This window comes from Mobula birostris, chromosome 2 (genome assembly GCF_030028105.1).
Source record: "Mobula birostris isolate sMobBir1 chromosome 2, sMobBir1.hap1, whole genome shotgun sequence".
In the NCBI taxonomy this organism is placed as follows: Eukaryota; Metazoa; Chordata; class Chondrichthyes; order Myliobatiformes; family Myliobatidae; genus Mobula; species Mobula birostris.
In genome coordinates this window covers 130,407,013-130,427,592 of record NC_092371.1, presented here as the reverse complement: position 1 = coordinate 130,427,592, position 20,580 = coordinate 130,407,013, and the positions used below count along the sequence as shown (strand labels likewise).

General features: G+C 43.5%; 1 protein-coding gene across 9 annotated transcripts in view; it reads left to right on the top strand.

Moving 5' to 3' along the window:
* Window positions 1-13,164, top strand: part of LOC140191079 (serine/threonine-protein kinase MRCK alpha-like) — a 596,213-nt gene extending 583,049 nt beyond the window's left edge. For 6 of the 9 annotated variants that reach the window (XM_072248216.1, XM_072248164.1, XM_072248172.1 and 3 more), the window contains 6 exons: window positions 2,590-2,710; window positions 3,789-3,906; window positions 4,862-5,047; window positions 7,032-7,155; window positions 8,546-8,703; window positions 10,497-13,164. In XM_072248216.1, the coding sequence (XP_072104317.1) occupies window positions 2,590-2,710; window positions 3,789-3,906; window positions 4,862-5,047; window positions 7,032-7,155; window positions 8,546-8,703; window positions 10,497-10,628 (839 nt within the window). In that variant the 3' untranslated portion in view covers window positions 10,629-13,164. The remainder of the gene's footprint in view (window positions 1-2,589; window positions 2,711-3,788; window positions 3,907-4,861; window positions 5,048-7,031; window positions 7,156-8,545; window positions 8,704-10,496) is intronic. The other 3 variants (XM_072248222.1, XM_072248199.1, XM_072248182.1) reach the window with 1 other exon arrangement.
* Window positions 13,165-20,580: the final 7,416 nt, after the last annotated feature.

Genomic DNA, 20,580 nt, shown 5'->3' with positions numbered 1-20,580 from the left:
GAGGGACCAACTAGAGGGGATGCAATATTGGATCTCCTGTTAGGAAACAAGTTAGGACAAGTGACGGAAGTCTGTGTTGGGAGCACTTTGGTTCCAGTGATCATAACACCATTAGTTTCAATTTGATCATGGACAAGGATAGATCTGGTCCTAGGGTTGAGGTTCTGAACTGGAAGAAGGCCAAATTTGAAGAAATGAGAAAGGATCTAAAAAGCGTGGATTGGGACAGGTTGTTCTCTGGCAAAGATGTGATTGGTAGGTAGGAAGCCTTCAAAGGAGAAATTTTGAGAGTGCAGAGTTTGTATGTTCCTGTCAGGATTAAAGGCAAAGTAAATAGGAATAAGGAACCTTGGTTCTCAAAGGATATTGCAACTCTGATAAAGAAGAAGAGGGAGTTGTATGAAATGTATAGGAAACAGGGAGTAAATCAGGTGCTTGAGGAGTATAAGAAGTGCAAGAAAATATTTAAGAAAGAGATCAGGAGGGCTAAATGAAGACATGAGGGTTGCCTTGGCAGTCAAAGCGAAGGATAATCCAAAGGGCTTTTACAGGTATATTAAGAGCAAAAGGATTGTAAGGGATAAAATTGGTCCTCTTGAAGATCAGAGTGGTCGGCTATGTGCGGAACCAAAGGAAATGGGGGAGATCTTAAATAGGTTTTTTGCGTCTGTATTTACTAAGGAAACTGGCATGAAGTCTATGGAATTGAGGGAATCAAGTAGTGAGATCATGGAAACTGTACAGATTGAAAAGGAGGAGGTGCTTGCTGTCTTGAGGAAAATTAAGGTGGATAAATCCCCGGGACCTGACAGGGTGTTCCCTCGGACCTTGAAGGAGACTAGTGTTGAAATTGTAGGGGCCCTGGCAGAAATATTTAAAATGTCGCTGTCTACGGGTGAGGTGCCGGAGGATTGGAGAGTGGCTCATGTTGTTCCGTTGTTTAAAAAAGGATCGAAAAGTAATCCGGGAAATTATAGGCCGGTAAGTTTAACGTCGGTAGTAGGTAAGTTATTGGAGGGAGTACTAAGAGACAGAATCTACAAGCATTTGGATAGACAGGGACTTATTAGGGAGAGTCAACATGGCTTTGTGCGTGGCATGTTTGACCAATCTATTGGAGTTTTTCGAGGAGGTTACCAGGAAAGTGGATGAAGGGAAGGCAGTGGATATTGTCTAAATGGACTTCAGTAAGGCCTTTGACAAGGTCCCGCATGGGAGGTTAGTTAGGAAAATTCAGTCGCTAGGTATATGGAGAGGTGGTAAATTGGATTAGACATTGGCTCAATGGAAGAAGCCAAAGAGTGGTAGTAGAGAATTGCTTCTCTGAATGGAGGCCTGTGACTAGCGGTGTGCCACAGGGATCAGTGCTGGGTCCATTGTTATTTGTTATCTATATCAATGATCTGGATGATAATGTGGTAAATTGGATCAGCAAATTTGCTGATGATACAAAGATTGGAGGTGAAGTAGACAGTGAGGAAGGTTTTCAGAGCCTGCAGAGGGACTTGGACCAGCTGGAAAAATGGGCTGAAAAATGGCAGATGGAGTTTAATACAGACAAGTGTGAGGTATTGCACGTTGGAAGGACAAACCAAGGTAGAACATACAGGGTTAATGGTAAGGCACTGAAGAGTGCAGTAGAACAGAGGGATCTGGGAATACAGATACAAAATTCCCTAAAAGTGGCATCACAGGTAGATAGGGCCGTAAAGAGAGCTTTTGGTACATTGGCCTTTATTAATCAAAGTATTGAGTATAAGAGCTGGAATGTTATGATGAGGTTGTATAAGGCATTGGTGAGGCCGAATCTGGAGTATTGTGTTCAGTTTTGGTCACCAAATTACAGGAAGGATATAAATAAGGTTGAAAGAGTGCAGAGAAGGTTTACAAGGATATTGCCAGGACTTGAGAAACTCAGTTACAGAGAAAGGTTGAATAGGTTAGGACTTTATTCCCTGGAGCGTAGAAGAATGAGGGGAGATTTGATAGAGGTATATAAAATTACGATGGGTATAGATAGAGTGAATGCAAGCAGGCTTTTTCCACTGAGGCAAGGGGAGAAAAAAACCAGAGGACATGGGTTAAGGGTGAGGGGGGAAAAGTTTAAAGGGAACATTGGGGGGCTTCTTCACACAGAGAGTGGTGGGAGTATGGAATGAGCTGCCAGACGAGGTGGTAAATGTGGGTTCTTTTTTAACATTTAAGAATAAATTGGACAGATACATGGATGGGAGGTGTATGGAGGGATATGGTCCGTGTGCAGGTCAGTGGGACTAGGCAGAAAATGGTTCGGCACAGCGAAGAAGGGCCAAAAGGCCTGTTTCTGTGCTGTAGTTTCTATGGTTCTATGGTAAATAGGTCAGCATGGACTCGTTGGGCCAAAGGGCCTGTTTCCCTGATGTGTGACTTAATGTGCCTTTGTACATTGGTAGCACATGAGAACGTAGTGTATAATGGACTGGCCAAGTCAATGGCTAAACATCGGAAGCAAGAGACAGATTGCTGATAATCAGTGACTAAGGATCTCGCATTGTATCATCATCCTGTCACATGATCATCTCTCTTAAGCTGTTTGTTTCACTCCCACAGAAGGAGATGAGCTTGTGGTTCCCGAAACTTCTGACAACAGCCGCAAACAGATGGTCCGGACCAGAAGCAAGAGGAGATATTCCTTCCGGGTTCCTGAAGAGGAAAGGCTTCAACAGAGGAGGTGGGCAATACGGCAAACACAAACCTTTGACCTCCTCCAGCTTCCAAACTTGCCTAGCCCTCCTCTGAATCTTAGCCTTCTCTCCCACTTGAGTTCTTCTTCCGTTCTTACCTCTGAGCTGCAATCAGCAATAGGGGTTCCATTCTTGCCACTGTCTGTAAGGAGTTTTTACATTCTTCCCATGACCACCTGGGTTTCCTCCTGGTGCTCCAGTTTCTTCCCACCTTCCAAATACGTATGGTTAGGGTTTTGGTTTCTGAGTTGTGGGCATGCTACATTGATGCTGGAAGCATGGCAAGACTTCGAGCTGCCCCAAGCACAATCCTCACCGATCTGATTTGATGCAAACGATGCCTTTCAATGTACATATGACAAATAATGCAATCCAGTAAATTTCCTCCCTCAACTATGCATGGCCCTGCTCCCTCCTTTTAGAAATGGAAACAAGTAGTGGAAAGGAATGTAAAGATAGAAACCAATGACAGGTTCTTATTATGGAAACTCTCAGCAGATGCTTAATTCTTTCATTGTGGTTAATAAAAGAAACTAACTCCCTTTCCCTTTCCAGAATCTTCTGCCCATGTTGTAGGTCCATCATACACCATCCAGCAATGTCCTGCAGTGGGAAATGAGAACAGTGCACATGCCACACTGCTTACTCGGTGACTAAAGCTGCCAAGTGAGATCATTAGTAACTTGCAGATATTTGCTGCTACTAGCAATGGCCCATTTATGTCAGGCAGCCGGTGTTGATGCTCTGGAAGGTAAAGCTGGGGTTCTGAAGGAAAGGATTTGGTGGGGTTGCGGTTTGTTGGCGCTGTGACAGCTGCTGACATTTACACTCCAGACACACCTCCATCCATCCACATTAACCTCAACGAGGCCAGGGAAGAAAGGGAAGGGAAAGTAAAACAAGTTGCTTCCCTGTATGTCTTGATCAGCTAAAAAGTATAAACAGTGAAAAATCTTCCTGTTAGTAAAAAAAAGACCAATTTGCACCGCAGAAAAGGAAAGGTATGATAGTTACTTTTGAATTTATTTGACTGTGAAATACTTTTAGTCTGATTTTTTGTTTCAGAGAGATGCTTCGTGATCCAGAAATGAGGTCCAAATTAATCTCAAACCCAACTAATTTCAACCATATTGTGCACATGGGGCCAGGTGATGGCATACAGATTTTGAAGGACCTTCCAATGGTAAGTCACAGACTTAAAGATGTACAGGCTACATCTTTTAATGACCTTACAGAATGTCCTTTCACTCATTCAAATCCTTTCGTAATTAGGATTAACTCCTAAAGACCACACTGAGACTGAACCAGTGGGAAAACCTACAGTCAGCAGAATTCATTTGTTATTTGTGGATATTCACTTTATAGATGGATACTTTATTGATCCCAAAAGAAATTACAATGTCACAGTAGCACTACAAGTGCACAGATATAAATATTAGAAAAAGTAAGTTACCACAAACAGTCTAACAGGAGGGAGTCATCTCTTCACCGGCTAAAGGTTGACTCATTACAGAGCCCAATGGCTGAGGGTAAGAATTACCTCATATAGCACTCTTTGGAACAGCGCAGTTGTCTTAGTCTGTTACTGAAAGTGCTCCTGTTCAGCCAAAGTGGCATGTAGAGGGTGAGGAACATTGTCCAGGATTGCCAGGATTTTCCATCGGGTCCTTTGTTCTACCATAGCCTCCAGTGTGACCAGTTTTCCTGTAACACAGACAGCCTTTCTAATCAGTTTATTGAGCCTGTTGGCATCACCCATTTTGATGCCATTGCCCCAGCACACCACTGCATAGAAGATTTTTACTGGTGACAACAGACTGGTAAAACATGTGGAAGAGAGGCCTGCATACTCCAAAGGACCTCGGTCTCCTCAGGAAGTAGAGGTGACTGGCCTTTCTTGTATACAGCCTCTGTGTTGGTGCTCCACTTAAGTCTGTCATCCAGGTGCACCCCCAGGAATTTGTAGGTCTTCACCACATCCACATACTCAATTATATTAAAAACTATAATTATTAATATATTATGATTGCTTTGTGTTGACTATAATCTGTTGTCACTTTCTGCAATACCTGGAACTGTTAATTCTCCTGTTGATTTGTGTTTTCATTTCTTATCATACTTCTGTTCTCCTTTGATAGCCAGGCTCCCCCCATCCACCTCCCCGACATCACTTCAACCTGATCTCCACTCCAACCAACTTCGAGCATGTCTATCACATGACCGCCCATTCTGCTGAGAACTTCCTGAGCCATGATTCCACAACCCCTACCTGCTCCCCTGTACAAGTTTCTGCCTCCAGCTCATCACATTCCATGACACCCAGGGTATGGTGTGTGCGCTGATCATCTTGCTAACCATAGTATGCGGTGCCCATGTGTGTGTGTGCGCACTAACCCTGCATTACCCTATCTGCTTCAGCCCTAAACATTCTCCAGCCAGGCACTGCTTTCCTAGACTCTTGGTTCAAAGCTCCTGGTATTTCTCTTTAAAAGTTGTTGGGCTTAAGTTCTTTCGTGATTGCAACCAAATATGATCTTATGATCTTCTGAAAGGCAGAGGTATCAGAGGCACTTCATCCACAGGGAGTGAACTGTAGAAAATGTTACCAAATGGGATGAGCTCACTAAAGAAAGAAAGAAAGACCTTCAGACATTCCAAGTGCCTCACAGCTTAAAAAAAGTAATTTAAGAAGAGAGAAGTGGAGGTTGGCTGATATTCCTATGGAGTTTAGAAGATTGGGAGATGATCTCATTAAAAATTTGAGATCCTGAGGGACATTTTAGAATAGATGCTGAGTGAACATATTATGGTGGGACTATCTGGAACCGTGTTTACAGAATAACCATGGACTGAAGAGTGGGCACGAGGACAAGATCAGGTGGACCAGGGAATACAGCTAGTAACTTCCAGTAAGTTCTATTACCTGGCAGATGATTAGCAGACAGCAAGCTCCCAAAAGTAGTGGAGTGAATGGTACCGGAGAGCTCACAACACTGTCATGTAGTTAAGGAGAGCTTTAATGTAAACCCAAGAGAACCAACCAGTCTGAGGCACTTGCAGACCCAGCATTGCAGCACTCCCAGTGCTTAATAACTGACCTTCTGAACATCTCGCAAAAGATGCAATCAAATGCTTGTTTTTCCTGTCACTCAATATGACCCTAACTTTGCACATTATTTGAATGTGACCTGAAACAGTTTTAACACAAGAAGATGCTGTTTAAATCATCCAAGCTATTCCAAGCAATTTTAAGATTAGTCTGTTAAATCCAAAATAAAAACAGAAAATGGCGGTGATGCAGCAGGTCAGGTAGCATCTGATGAGAGAGAGCAACCATACCTTCTGTTGCATTGCAATGTAAATTCTCTCTTTAGAATCTGGGAACCTGATGAATAACCGAGTTGGCTTCTCGTCGTCGTGATTAAACTGGGATCTTGTGCGCTATGTGCATTGATCATGTTTGTTGTCTGCTGCTGAACCTTCAAGCTGTTCTTTATCTCTCTGTGGTCATAATCCTCCGTGCAGGACAGTATCATGCAGCTGGAGAGTGTCGCTTGTTGAATGTACTTTGTTGTTTCTGTACCCTTGCCATTTTGCTCACAGAGAGAAGAATTTGCTGAAACTTTTAGACAAATTAGATGTAGCAGTGATATTATCTGCAGTGTCCACAAAAGATAATTTGTCAATGAAACCATGTCCAACAAAGCTCCTCAGTGCACTGACAAACAATCTGCTGGAGGAACTCAGCCGGTTGAGCAGCATCACCAGCATGTCAACACTACTGCAAGGTTTTGACCCAAAACATTAACAGTTCTTCTCCCACCACATATACAGCTTGATTGCTGAGTTCCTCTAGCAGATGTTTGTTGCTGCAGGTTCCAGTGTCTGCAGTTTTTTGTGTCCCTCTTCGATGTATCACTCTTGTAATGTTCCCAGCTATAGCAAGACATATTCACAGGTGCTGTTGGTCAAAGATCACTCAATACAGCATTAAGCTGTGTTCCAGACAGGCAGTCTTTGGGCTGAAACAAGGTACGTTAGTTGTCCTGTAAACACGTGCGAGTTGGTGCCAGCTGCACAGTGACACCCGCTGTTGTCAATTGCCCGTTTTTACAGCCTTGCTTCTTGATTGCCTAGGCAGCTTCAGAGGGTGAAGATGGAATGTTGTCTGAGCAGAACTGCCAGTGACAGAGGAGCAAGATGATCACATTTTGGGAAGGACTGCGGGGAGTGGGACTGACACCCATTTTGCTAACCTCCTGACTCCAAATAGTTGATGACTTTCTTTTCTCCCTTGGCACCTTGTAGAACCTGCGGCCTCAGGATGAGAAGAGTCGGACCATGTTTAGTGCTTCTGTCAGCATACCTGCCATTGCACGGTCTCGCACAGAGCCAGGACGCTCCATGAGTGCTAGCAGTGGTCTCTCATCAAGTAAGACTTTGCACTCACTTTCCTTCCTGAAAAAATCTGTAAGCCTGTGTGGTGGTCCTGTTGAGATACCATGGTTACTGCTGCTGCCACCTGCGTCAGATAATTCCATGGACCGGGAGTGGGGGTGGGGGGGCGTTCAGGGAGCCCTTTGTTCCAATAGTGAGCTGATGAGTGCTGTGGGGGAGGAATGTGCTCACCAGGTAACACACTTCCAGTATCAACAGGATGGACCAAATGAGGACAACCACTCAGACAACTTCGACCCAACCACAAACGGGGCCCTTCCCTTCAATCCACTAGAGGCCAAAGCTCCCCCTCTCTCCAGTCCCCTCCCTTCTTTTGTCTGTTGGGCAACGAGTTCCTGATTACAAACACATGTACCCTGTCATGGGTTCTCATAATAATGCAGGCAAATGGGATTAGCATAGATAGCTACCATAGTCGGCATGGACGAGGTGGGCCAAGTGGACTGGTTTCTCTGCTGTATGTTTCTATGATACTATGTGTTTATAGACTAGAGATATTCTGAGGTGTTTCATAAATAGATTTGAGAGAAAACTGAATGTATAGTCAGGAAAGGGCTACCGAGGGACATGGTCAAAGCCTTGGGCTTTGATCTGGAAACTGACAAGATTTGTGCGTCTGATTACTAAGGTACAAACAAGTTAAAATACGGGAATGGAGGAATCCAGTCCAAACCTTAAAGGGGCAAAGAGATAGAAACAAGCTGCAAATAAAACAACCTCAGTAAGGTCTTGACTGTAAGGACTTTAAAAAATATCTTTTGTGTGTGAGACTTTCTGGTGAATTAAATCCTCTGTGACACATTAAAGGAAGGATGTGGAAGTTGTGGAGATTTTGGAGAAGGTGCAGAAGAGATTTACCAGGATGGTAAAAGGGTCCTGATAGGGGTTTATAAAATTATGAGAAGCATAGATAAACAACCAGTATCTTTTTTCCCCAGGGTTGAAAGGTCTGATCTAGAGGGCATGCGTTTTAAGATGAGGGGGTGTTCAAAGGAGATTTTGGGCGATGTTTTTCTTACACAGAGAGTGAAAGGTGCCTGAAATGTACTGCCAGGGGTGGTGGTGGAGGCAGATAGAGTTTAGGTATTTAATGAATGTACTGTGAATGGTGGGATGTGGACATGGAGTAACCCATGGAGTAACTCAATGGGTTTCTAATTAGTTTAATTATTTCAGCACAACATCCTTGTCCAAAAGGCCAGTGCTGTGCTGTACTGTTCAGTGTTCTATAGACACCTGAAAAGGTGTTGTACATCTTTTAATTTTGCTACACATTGTCACTGCTGGTTCTGCAGAGCCTTCAGACTTGGAATTGTGCTGTGCAACTGTTGTTGATGTTGCCTGACGCGTTGGTGTTCACACAGGATCATCGGCACAGAACGGAAGTGCCCTTCGAAGGGAATTCTCAGGGGGTAATTACATCAACAGGCGACAGCCAATGACCTCCCCTTCTGATGGGTCTCTGTCCTCCGGCGGAATGGATCCTGCAAGCGATGTGCCAACAAGGGAGTTCGAACGAGATGTAATTTCAGTTTTATATTTTCCCTCTGTCCTAATTTGAGATCTGTTAATGAAGGAAGATAAAATTAAGAAACGTTGAATTCGCTCACCTTCCTGATCCTCACACTGTTTGCAGTGGGTTGGTGGAGGTCACGATTATCATTTTGGTCACAGTGCTCCCAGACACTAGTTCTACAGCACAGGCACGTGCCCTTTAGCTTCTGTAGCAAACTCAGAAGGATGATTCTACCCTTCAAGGGAAGAAGACCTCTCAACCTCCCAAAGCAGTCAGTAGGTCAACAGTGGGTAGATATATTTGGTAATTGGTTTATTATTGTCACATGTGTTGAGATGCAGTGAAAAGTGTTCTCTGCATAGCATCCAGGGAATTCATTCCATACATTATTACATTGAGGTAGTAGAAAAGGAAAAAAAACAAGAATGGAGTAAATTCTTAAAATCATAGAATTGAGATTTAAAAGAATAGAAGGAGTATAATAAATGTAATGAATAGATCTGTTGTAGCCATCTCTTCACATTGCCGCACTCCAGCATCATTTATAAGAGACTGGGAATAATGTGTTGGGCATGTGGCCAAGTGGTTAAGGCGTTCGTCTAGTGATCTGAAAGTCGCTAGTTCGAGCCTCAGCTATGGCAGCGTGTTTGTGTCCTTGAGCAAGGCACTTACCACACATTGCTCTCGTGTCTGTGCAAGGAATGACGCCCCACACAGACTTCCAATCTGCGCCTTGTAAGGCATGAAATTGCCCAACGCAGGCCTCTCATGGTCTGAGTTGACGTCCCCTCCTCCCCTGGTAATAATAAGAATCAGGTTTATTATCACTGGCATGTCTTGTGGAATTTGTTAACTTAGCAGCAGCAGTTCAGTGCAATACATAATGCAGAAAAAGAAAAAATAAATAAATAAAATAATAATAGTAAATAAGTAAATCAATTACAGTATATGTATATTGAATAGATTAAAAACCATGCAAAAAACAAATAATATATATATTTTTAAAAAGTGAGTAGTGTTCACGGGCTCAATACCCATTTAGGAATCGGATAGCAGAGGGGAAGAAGCTGTTCCTGAATCGCTGAGTGTGTGCCTTCAGGCTTCTGTACATCCTACCTGATGGTAACAGTGAGAAAAGGGCCTACCCTGGGTGCTGGAGGTCCTTGGTAATGGACGCTGCCTTTCTGAGACACCGCTCCTTAAAGATGTCCTGGGTACTTTGTAGGCTAGCGCCCAAGATGGAGCCAAACCCTCTGCAGCTTCTTTTGGTCCTGTGCAGTAACACCCCCACCCCCCATACCAGACAGTGATGCAGCCTGTCAGAGTGTTCTATAGAAGATTTTGAGTGTATTTATTGACATACTAGATCCCTTCACACTCCTGATGAAGTGTAGTGAATAGTGGCACTCTAGGGCCCAGGACAGACTTTAGGTTGGATTTCTGGGGAGTGGGGTGCCAGTGAGTCCATCCAAAAGCCATTGCCAGTGCCAGTCACAGCAATGGGATGCTGCCATTTCCTCCTGCCCTCAGTTTACCATCAGCTGATGTAGCTGCTCTGTAAAGTATTTTTCTTCCATCAAATGGGGGAGAGTGTCTTGTTTGTAAGGAGGGGAGAAAGAAGAAAATTGCAGCACATTTAGGTTGAAACCAATTGCAGATGCTGAAACAAATACAGAAAATGCTTGAGCTCTGCAGCAGGTCAGGAACCATCTGTGGAGAGAGAAATCATTAAGGAGTATTTTGCAGTGAAGCCTAACTTGTTTAAATGCAGAAATGGTCTATTTTTTGTTCTTTTTCAGGACTCTGATTCCCCCAGACACTCCACAGCCTCCAACAGTTCTAATCTGAGCAGCCCACCAAGCCCGATTTCTCCCCACAAACCACATACCCTTCTGCTGGAAAACACAGAGCATGTTAACTGGGAAACATGAGACTACCAACTCCAGAGAGAAATTCCAACAAACCAGCCCTTGCTCTTGTCTTGCTGCACCTATCCCAACTCCTTTCTTTGGCTCCAGCTGGATGGATACAGCAGATCTGATGAAAAGAAGCAAAAAGCATTGTGGATCTGGGACAGTGCCCAATATTGTGAATCTCACAAACGCACACGTGCACCATGTGGGAGTTTTTACCCTGCTGACCACTTTACTCTACTTTGTGTATGTGTGTGTCTGTCTCTCTCTCTCTCTCACTTTGTGTGTGTGTGTGTGTGTCTGTCTCTCTCTCTCTCACTGTGTGTGTGTCACTTCCTCTGCCCCTCTGTCTTTCTGTCTGCCTCTCTTTCTCTGTCACCCCACTTCTCTTTTTTCTCTCTCACTCTCTTTCATTCTCCAAATGAGGAGGTGCAAGTTTTTCTCTCACGTGCATACTCTGCTCTTTTTGGATATAGCTTACCTTGTTTCTTTACAAGAATGGACCACAATTAAGTTGTGTAACTGATGTTTAAGATGTTGTTTCTCATTGCAGCCTCACTAGCCACATAGGTCCTCATAAAATATGTAGGGTTGGAGTTGGTGGGGTGGGGGGAGATGCAGTTTCAAATCTGAATCATCACTTCAGTCTGTTCCAGATACAGTGTCGGCGGGCTTTTCTTTGTACTAGTGCTCAGTCTTTTTATTATTATGTTATTTTGCAATAATGATGTGTGTACATCTGCAAACAAATCACCAAACCTTATTTTACTAAGAAAAACACAAAAAAAGTTCTTTTGTGATATAGAATATATATAAAGTATATATATATTATATATATATTATAAAAAGTTGTGTATAGTTTTACTTGTTGAAACAGCAGCAGAAAGAGAGGTTACTGTGTATGTGATGTCACAGACTGCTGGTAGATTCTTATATAAAGTTCCTCAATGTAGTGAGCCCAGGTGAAGCTGAAAATTCACGTTAGGGAAAAAAAAGTGGAAGCGGCAGTTTGTAAGCTGTGATAAAACATCATGAGGGCAACTGTATTTTAGTTAATAAATTCCAATATATAGACAGAAAATGACTGATTTGTGTTGCATGTTGCAAAGAGACTGCACTGGTTAGGGAGTCAGTTCGGGGTGTCTTATTGATCCAGTTCTGAGTAAACAAGGCCCATTTTTGTAGCCATTCCCAGTATTTGATCTGGTACCCAGATCCTAGAGCTGAACTAACCTTCTACACTATATACTGCTGCTGGGCAGGACTCATCGTCCTTGCTTCACTTCATGCCAGCCCTCGCCAAATGCTCATCTTTATTACACATTAAAAAATCCTGAGGACCATGCTTTGGTAAGCTTGCTCTGGCCAGTAAAAAAAAAATCCCTAGATTCCCTTTTCTACAGCCGCTTCAGGTCCCCCTCTCTGTCATCCTCACTACTTTCTGTACCCTGTTTGCTGCAGCAGGAAACAGAAGGGGCAGAAGCTTCCTCCAAGCAGCGAGAGGGCATTCAAGGATGGCTTGCTGGTTTAGACCTGGTGAGAATTGTTAGTTTGTGGCTGGGACCACCCTTGGAACAGAATAGCAAGGGGTCTCAAAACCTATCCTGCCCCGTCTGTACTCTGATCCCTTCCTATCCCCAACTGCTGTTTAATCTTTACGCAAGCCTGATGATCCTCTCATCCCTATCTAACCCTGACTGCCCTCTTCCACCCTTTTCCCTGCCTGTCTGATTTTCTTCTGATATCAACCCCACCCGCAGCTCGGCTGCCCTTTGACCCCTGCCCCCCCTCCTCTAGCCACCTCCCCTTTGCTGCTGCCTACTCTCTGGTGCCTGTTCAACTTGACATTAAACCCCAGTATCTCTCTGACGTAATAAAATAAGCTCCAAGTGGTCTGAATCCAATAAAGGGCATATTTAGTTTCAGTTAAATAATTTCTAAAATGTTTGACATCTGGTTTGAAAATGCCAGTCAAAGGTCCCTCTCTTCTCCCTCCCTTCTATTCCCAGTCACCACTGTCCTTAACCATTGCTTCCCGGCAGGTGCATGCATTGGTTAGATGGGAGAGGAGATGGGCTAGATCCTCAATGTTAAGAAGTGTTGGCAGAATGGAGAGAACCTGGCAGCTCCCTGAGCAGGGAAGATACATTTACAGTATTGTGTTCAGTGGGCACCAAGCTGCCATTGTCCACAGCAGTTTCATATCATTTATTTTCAAGAGCTTTAGGGATTCCCTTTTGTAAGATTATTGTACAGTTTTGCATGTCATAGATGTAATCATTTTTTTTTTAATTTTTCTTTTGTCCAGGTTAAAGGCTGACTTCAGTAAATTAATTGCTTGGCTTGATTACTCCTTCCTCTTCCCCTTAAAACATTTGTAGGGGTTAATTTGTAAGAGAGACTCTGCAGGTTGCAGATTCTTTTGCACAAGAATATTTAAGGCAGGTGTTGGACTATTAAAGACCAGTCACCATTATTTTATGTTGGTGACACACGAAATATTAACCAAGACTTTGATGTATTTCAATAAAACAGGGAACTGTTACAAATGGAATGTTTTTGTATTTTTATTCCTTTTTATATAAATGAAGGTAGAGTAGTGGAGTAAGGATAAGATATCGAAGCTCCCACCTCTTGTTAATTTATTATTTTGGCTTTAATAAGTTAAAGTGAAAGTGAGTTTTATTATCAAATGCACTAGTACATGTACTTTTATTTTTTTTAGAACTACAACATGGATCAGGCCTTTCTGCCCCAACAACCCAGCAACCCACCTGTTTAACACTAGCCTAACCACAGGACAACTTACAATGACCAATTAACCCATTAACCAATACATCTTTGGACTGTGGGGGGAAACCAAAGCACCTGGAGAAAACCCAAGCATCCATAGGAAGAATGTACAAATTCCTTACAGACAGCACTAGTATTGAATTCCGAACTCCAGAACACCCTTAGTTGTACTAGCATTGAGCTAACTGTTATGCTACTGTGTCACCTGTGTATGCACAGGTGCAATGAAAAACTTAAATGCAGCAGCATCGTATAAGCAACATTCACAAATTATACATTTTTAACAAGAAAACAAATAGAACAAAATAAGTAAATTTTAGTGCAAATTGGTCATGTTATTGCTAAACTGCAGAGATTAAGGTTTTGCCAGTTGATTCAAGAACCAAATGGTTGAAGGGAAGTTGCTGTTCATGAATCTGGTGGTGTGAGACTTCAAGGCCGGGATAGATGGTAGGGACCTTTGATGATAGATGATGCCTTTTGAGGCAGCACCTCCTGTAGATACCGTCCGTGGTGGGAAGCACCGCAGCTTCTCACATTTCTGTACATTTGATCTGCTGTACCAGACCAGGATGCCATCAGTCAAGGTATTTTCAATAGTGTATCTATAGAAGTGTGTTAGTATGTTTGATGATCATCTGCACCTCCATAACCTCCTAAAAAAAATAAAGAAGCTGGACTGTTTTCCTTATGATTATATCTACCCCTGACCAGTTCATCTGATATGTTAATAGCCAGGAATTCAAAGCTATTGACCCTCCATGTGAATTTGTTTATAATCACATGTACCAAAGTATAGTGAAAAGCTTGTCTTGCATACCATTGATAAAAGCAGAGTATTGAGGTAGTACAAGGAAAACAATAACAGAGTTCAGAGTAAAGTGTACTGTTACAGACAAAAGGCAGTGCAGGTAAGCAATAAGGTGGAAGGTCAGGAACAAGGCTGATTATGAGGTCAAGAGGCCATCTTACCATACTAGAGGACTATACATTAGTCTTGTAGCAGTGGGATCAAAAGTGCCCTTGAGTCAGGTGGTACATGTTTTAAAACTGATACATAATCACCTTCCTCTTCCTGAAGTCAACAATCAGCTCTTTAGTTCTGTCGACATGACTAAGAGGTTTTTGCCACTCCACACAACCAGGTAAGCTATCTTGTTCTGGTAAACTAACTCTTAGCCACCTGTGATTCATCTGACAGTAGTAGTGTCATCAAATTTGCATATGGCATTGGAGATGTAATTAGCAAGAGTCAGGTGTCCATACAGTCTAGAGCAGGGGCTAAGCATGTATCCTTGAGGAGCACCTTGAACTGGGCAGTGAGGAGAATGTGTTGCTAATCTTAAATGATTGCAATTTGCCAATATGAGTATCCAGTTCAGTGGAAGGTACAGAGATCTAGGTCTTGAAGCTTGGTGATAGGTTTCAGTGGGATGATTGCGTTTAACATTCTGCTCCAGTTAATGAACAGCAGCCTGACATACAAGTTCCTCTTGTCCAGATGGTCCAGAGCAGATTGAAGAGCCAAAGAAATTGCATCTGCTGTTGACCTGTTGCGGTGGCAGGCAAACTGGAGTGGATCCAGGAAAGCTCTAGTGGAGAAGTTGATTCATGCCAATAACCAGCCTCTCTTAAGGCATTACAGTTAATTTAAGTGCTTCTGGGCAGTAGTCTTTTAGGCAGGTCATCATTGCTGTTCTTGGGTACAACATTTGCCTTTCTGAAGCACGTGGAGGCTCAAACTACGGGCGCAAAAATTTGAAGATGTCCAATTGGTCCCCTCAGATCTTTATTAAAAGGTCAGGTATGCCTCTGTAGCAGATACCTTCCATAGATTTGCCCATTTGAGTTTGTGGGTATGTCATGGTTCTCCTTATCTGAAGGCATTAAGCACATCCAGGAGTGATGGGTCATTACCACTTACCCTATCCAGTCTCATCTTGAAGGAAGTTGTATTGTGCAAGCCTGCCACAATGAGTGTCCATCTGTGTTTCCACTTTAATTTGAACTTGACTCTTTTCGCTTTCAATGAGCTTCAGGAATTGTATTTGACTTTAGGTATTCAGGGATGGTGACCCAAAATTACATAAAGTTCAGGTGGATTTAATGTGTGTGGCTGGTTCCCACAGGCCAGAGGTGTACAGCATGGAAAACAGGTCCTTTGGTCCTACATATCCACACCAACCATCATACCCAGCTCTACTGATCCCATTTACCAGCCTTGGTCCATAGTCATCTACATCCCGAGAAACTAAAGTTGAGGAGAGACATGGAACATCTAGTCAAGGGGAAGAAAGAGCTTACCTAAGGTTTAGGAAGCAAGGATCATATAAGAGCTGTAGAGTTACAAGGTAGCAAGGAAGGAGCTTATGAATGTACTTAGGAGAAGTAGGAGTGATGAGAAGAGCTTGGTGGGAGGATTAAGGCATTCTACACACATGTGAGGTACAGGAAGATGGCTGAAGTGAGGGTAGGACCGAGCAGGGATAAAAGAGAAAACATGTCTGGAGTTGGGAGTTTCATTCAGGAAGCGAGAAGAGGTTGCTGTACCTTTGGTGATGATCCTTGCTGGCCACGGGAGTAGTACCAGAAGTCTGGGAGGTGGCAAATGTTACTTCTTTTTCAAGATGAGCATTAGGGAATTATAGAACTGAATTTTGTATCAGTGGTGGGCAAAAGCAAACTGTTGGAGAGGATTTTTAAAGTCAGGATTTATAAACATTTGGAGAATAGGGATAGCTGGCACATCTTCGTGAGAGATAGGTCATGCCTCAAGAGACTGACTGGAGGTAGAGCATTGGATATGTATTTAAATTTAGGATGGCATTGGAAAAGGTTTCCAGTGGTAGGCTTATTCAAAAAGGAAGCATAGGATCCAGAGAAAGTGGTGTGTGGATTCAGAATTAGTTGTCCCACCAAAGGCAGATGGTAGCAGCATATTCTGCCTGGAGGTCCATGATCAATGGTGTTCCACATGGATCTGTTTTGGGACCCCTGATTTTTATAAAAGACTTGTGTAAGGAAGTTGAAGGTTGGTGGTATTATGGATAGTGTAGAAAGTTGTTGTATTTTATCAAGGGATATTGATAGGATGCAGATGGAATTCAAACCAGAGAAGTGTGAAGTGATACACTTTAGTTTAAACTTGAAGGCAGTGTACAAGGTTAATGTTAGAATTTTTGGCAGAGTGAAGGAACAGAGGGATTTTGGGGTCCATGTGCATAGATACCTCAAGGTTGCCACACAAGTTGATCAGATGGTTAAAAAGGCATATGGTGTGTTGGCCTTCATTCATCAGGGAATTGAGTTTAACTATGTTGCAAATTTATAAAACTCTGGTTAGACCATATTTGGAGTATTCAATCCTGGTTGTTTCATTACAGGAAGGATGTGGAAACTTCAAAAGAGTTTAGAGATTTACCAGGATGCTGCTTGGATTAGAGAATGTGTCTTATGTGGAATGGTGAGCAAGCTACAGCTACTTTCTTGAGAGGTGACTTGATAGAGGGGTATAAAATGAGTGGACAGCCAGCACCTTTTCCCAAGGTAGAAACAGGCAATTTGAGGGGACATAATTTTAAGGTGATTGGAGGAAAGGTTTAGGAAGGATATCAGAGGTTTTTTTTTACAGTGGCGGGTACGTGGAACATGCTGCCAGGTGTGATGGTTGAAGCAGAGGATATTAAGGACATCTGAGATTCAGGCACATGGATGGAATTAAAATGGGCAATGTGGGAGGGGTTAGACTGATCTTGGAGTAGGTTAAAGGGTCAACACATCATGGCCAAAGGGCCTTTCCTGTACTGTGCACTATTCTATGTTCTTCTTACTGATGCCTGGCAAACTCTTCCCCCCACCCCAACAAATATCCCTTCATGCCCTGACCAATCAAGAGTCTATCAACCTTTGCCTTAAATAGATATAAAAGGCTTGGCCTCCACAGCTGCACATGCTAATGAACTCCACAGATTCACCACTCTCTGGCTAAAGAAACTCTTCCTCATCTCCATTCTCAAAGGACACCCCTCTATTCTGAGGCTGTGTCCTCAGGTTTTAGACAGTCTGACAATAGGAAACATCCTCTCCACATCCACTTTATCAAGGGCATTCACCATTGGATAGGTTTCAATGAGGTCATCCTTCATTCCTCTGAATTTCTGTGAATACAGGTCCAGAGGCATCAAACACTCTCCGTTCAATCCAGGAATAATTTTCATGAATATTCTTTGAAGCCTCTCCAGTTTCAGCACATCCTTTCTAGACAATGGCCCAAAACTGCTCACAATAAACCCAACTGAGGGTTCACCAGTCCCAGTGCTTTATGAAGTCTCAACATTACATCCTTGCTTTTATATTTCAGTCTTCTTGAAATGAAAGCTAACATTGCATTTACCTTCCTCACCACAGATTCAACCTGCAAATTAATTTTTACGGAATCCTGCACAGGACTCACAAGATCCTTTGCACCTCAGATTTTTGTATTTTCTTTTCATTTAGAAAACAGTCAACCTTAATTTCTTCTACCAAAGTGCATGTCCGTACACTTTCCAACACTGTATTGCATCAGCCAGTTCTTTGCCCATTCTCCTAATCTGTCTTGTCTTTTTGTACCCTCTACTTCATCAAAATCTGCCCCTCCACCCATTTTCATATCGTCTGCAAACTGCAACAAAGCCAACAGTTCCATCATCCAAATCATTGACATATAATGTTAAAAGAATCAGTCTCAACATAGACCCATGTGGAGCACCACTAGTCACCAGCAGCCAACCAGAAAAGGCTCCTTTATTCTCACCCTTTCCCTCCTCCCAATGAACCACCACTTTTTTTCATACTAGAACCTTTCCTGTAATATCATGGGCTCACAGCTTGTTAAGCAGCCTCATGTGTGGCACCTCCCCAAAGGCCTTCTGAAAAATCCAAGTACAGTTGCAAGAAAGTTTGTGAACCCTTTGCATTTACCTAGTTTTCTGCATTAATTACTCATAAAATGTGGTCTGACCTTCACCAAAAGGCACAATAATGGATAAACACAATCTGTATAAACTAACAACACAATCAATTGTACTTCTTGTCAAGGTTCAAAAAAAAGTATATGAACCTCTTGGGGTATTGCCATCCACAAAAGCTGTTAGGAGTCCAGTGTTCCAATCAATGAGATGAGATTGGAGGTGTGGGTTGTAGAGGTGCCCTGCCCTACAAAAAGACACACAAAGTCAGGTTACTGACAGAGCCTGCTCTTCTCCAGAAAGATCTGTTTACATGCTCCATGCCTCAATCAAAATAACTTTCAGAGGACCTGAGAAGAATTCTGTTTCTAATTGTAGAGAAGCACGAAGCTGGAAAAAGGCTATAAACACCTGAGTAACACACATCAAAGTTGCTGGTGAACGCAGCAGGCCAGGCAGCATCCCTAGGAAGAGGTGCAGTCGACGTTTCAGGCAGAGACCCTTCGTCAGGACTAACTGAAGGAAGAGTGAGTAAGGGATTTGAAAGTGGGAGGGGGAGGGGGAGATCCAAAATGATAGGAGAAGACAGGAGGGGGAGGGATGGAGCCAAGAGCTGGACAGGTGATAGGCAAAAGGGGATACGAGAGGATCATGGGACAGGAGGTCCGGGAAGAAAGACAAGGGGGGGGGGACCCGGAGGATGGGCAAGAGATATATTCACAGGGACAGAGGGAGAAAAAGGAGAGTGAGAGAAAGAATGTGTGTATAAAAATAAATAACAGATGGGGTACGAAGGGGAGGTGGGGCCTTAGCGGAAGTTAGAGAAGTCGATGTTCATGCCATCAGGTTGGAGGCTACCCAGACGGAATATAAGGTGTTGTTCCTCCAACCTGAGTGTGGCTTCATCTTTACAGTAGAGGAGGCCGTGGATGGACATGTCAGAATGGGAATGGGATGTGGAATTAAAATGTGTGGCCACTGGGAGATCCTGCTTTCTCTGGCAGACAGAGAGTAGATGTTCAGCAAAGCGGTCTCCCAATCTGCGTCGGGTCTCGCCAATATATAAAAGGCCACATCGGGAGCACCGGACGCAGTATATAACCCGACACAGACTGGGAGACCGCTTTGCTGAACATCTACGCTCTGTCCGCCAGAGAAAGCAGGATCTCCCAGTGGCCACAGATTTTAATTCCACATCCCATTCCCATTCTGACATGTCCATCCACGGCCTCCTCTACTGTAAAGATGAAGCCACACTCAGGTTGGAGGAACAACACCTTATATTCCGTCTGGGTAGCCTCCAACCTGATGGCATGAACATCGACTTCTCTAACTTCCGCTAAGGCCCCACCTCCCCCTCGTACCCCATCTGCTACTCATTTTTATGCACACATTCTTTCTCTCACTCTCCTTTTTCTCCCTCTGTCCCTTTGAATATACCTCTTGCCCATCCTCCGGGTTCCCCCCCCCCTTGTCTTTCTTCCCGGACCTCCTGTCCCATGATCCTCTCGTATCCCCTTTTGCCAATCACCTGTCCAGCTCTTGGCTCCATCCCTCCCCCTCCTGTCTTCTCCTATCATTTTGGATCTCCCCCTCCCCCTCCAACTTTCAAATCCCTTACTCACTCTTCCTTCAGTTAGTCCTGATGAAGGGTCTCGGCCTGAAACGTCGACTGCACCTCTTCCTAGAGATGCTGCCTGGCCTGCTGCGTTCACCAGCAACTTTGATGTGTGTTGCTTGAATTTCCAGCATCTGCAGAATTCCTGTTGTTTGTGTTTAAATAAACACCTGAGTGTTTGTCAGTCCACAGTAAGAGAAACTGTCTATAAATGGAGGAAATTAAGTACTTTTGCTACTCTCCCTAGGAGTAGGCATCCTGCAAAGATCACACCAAGAGCACAACATGCAATGCTGAAGGTGAAAAAGAACCCAAGGGTAACAACAAAAGGCCTGCAGAAATCTCTAGAACTTGCTGAAGTCTCCGTTCATGTGTCCCCTAATGAAACAAGAATGATGTTCATGGAAGGACACCACAGAGGAAACCACTGCTCTCCAAAGAAAAACATTGTTGCATGCCTTAAGTTTGCAAAAGACCACCTGCATGTTCTGCACCACTATACTTGGAAGAAAAAGGACATTGCACACCAACGCCAAAACCTCATCCCAACTGTGAAGCATGATGGAAGGAGCATTATGATTTGGGGCTGCATTGCTGCCTCAGGGCCTGG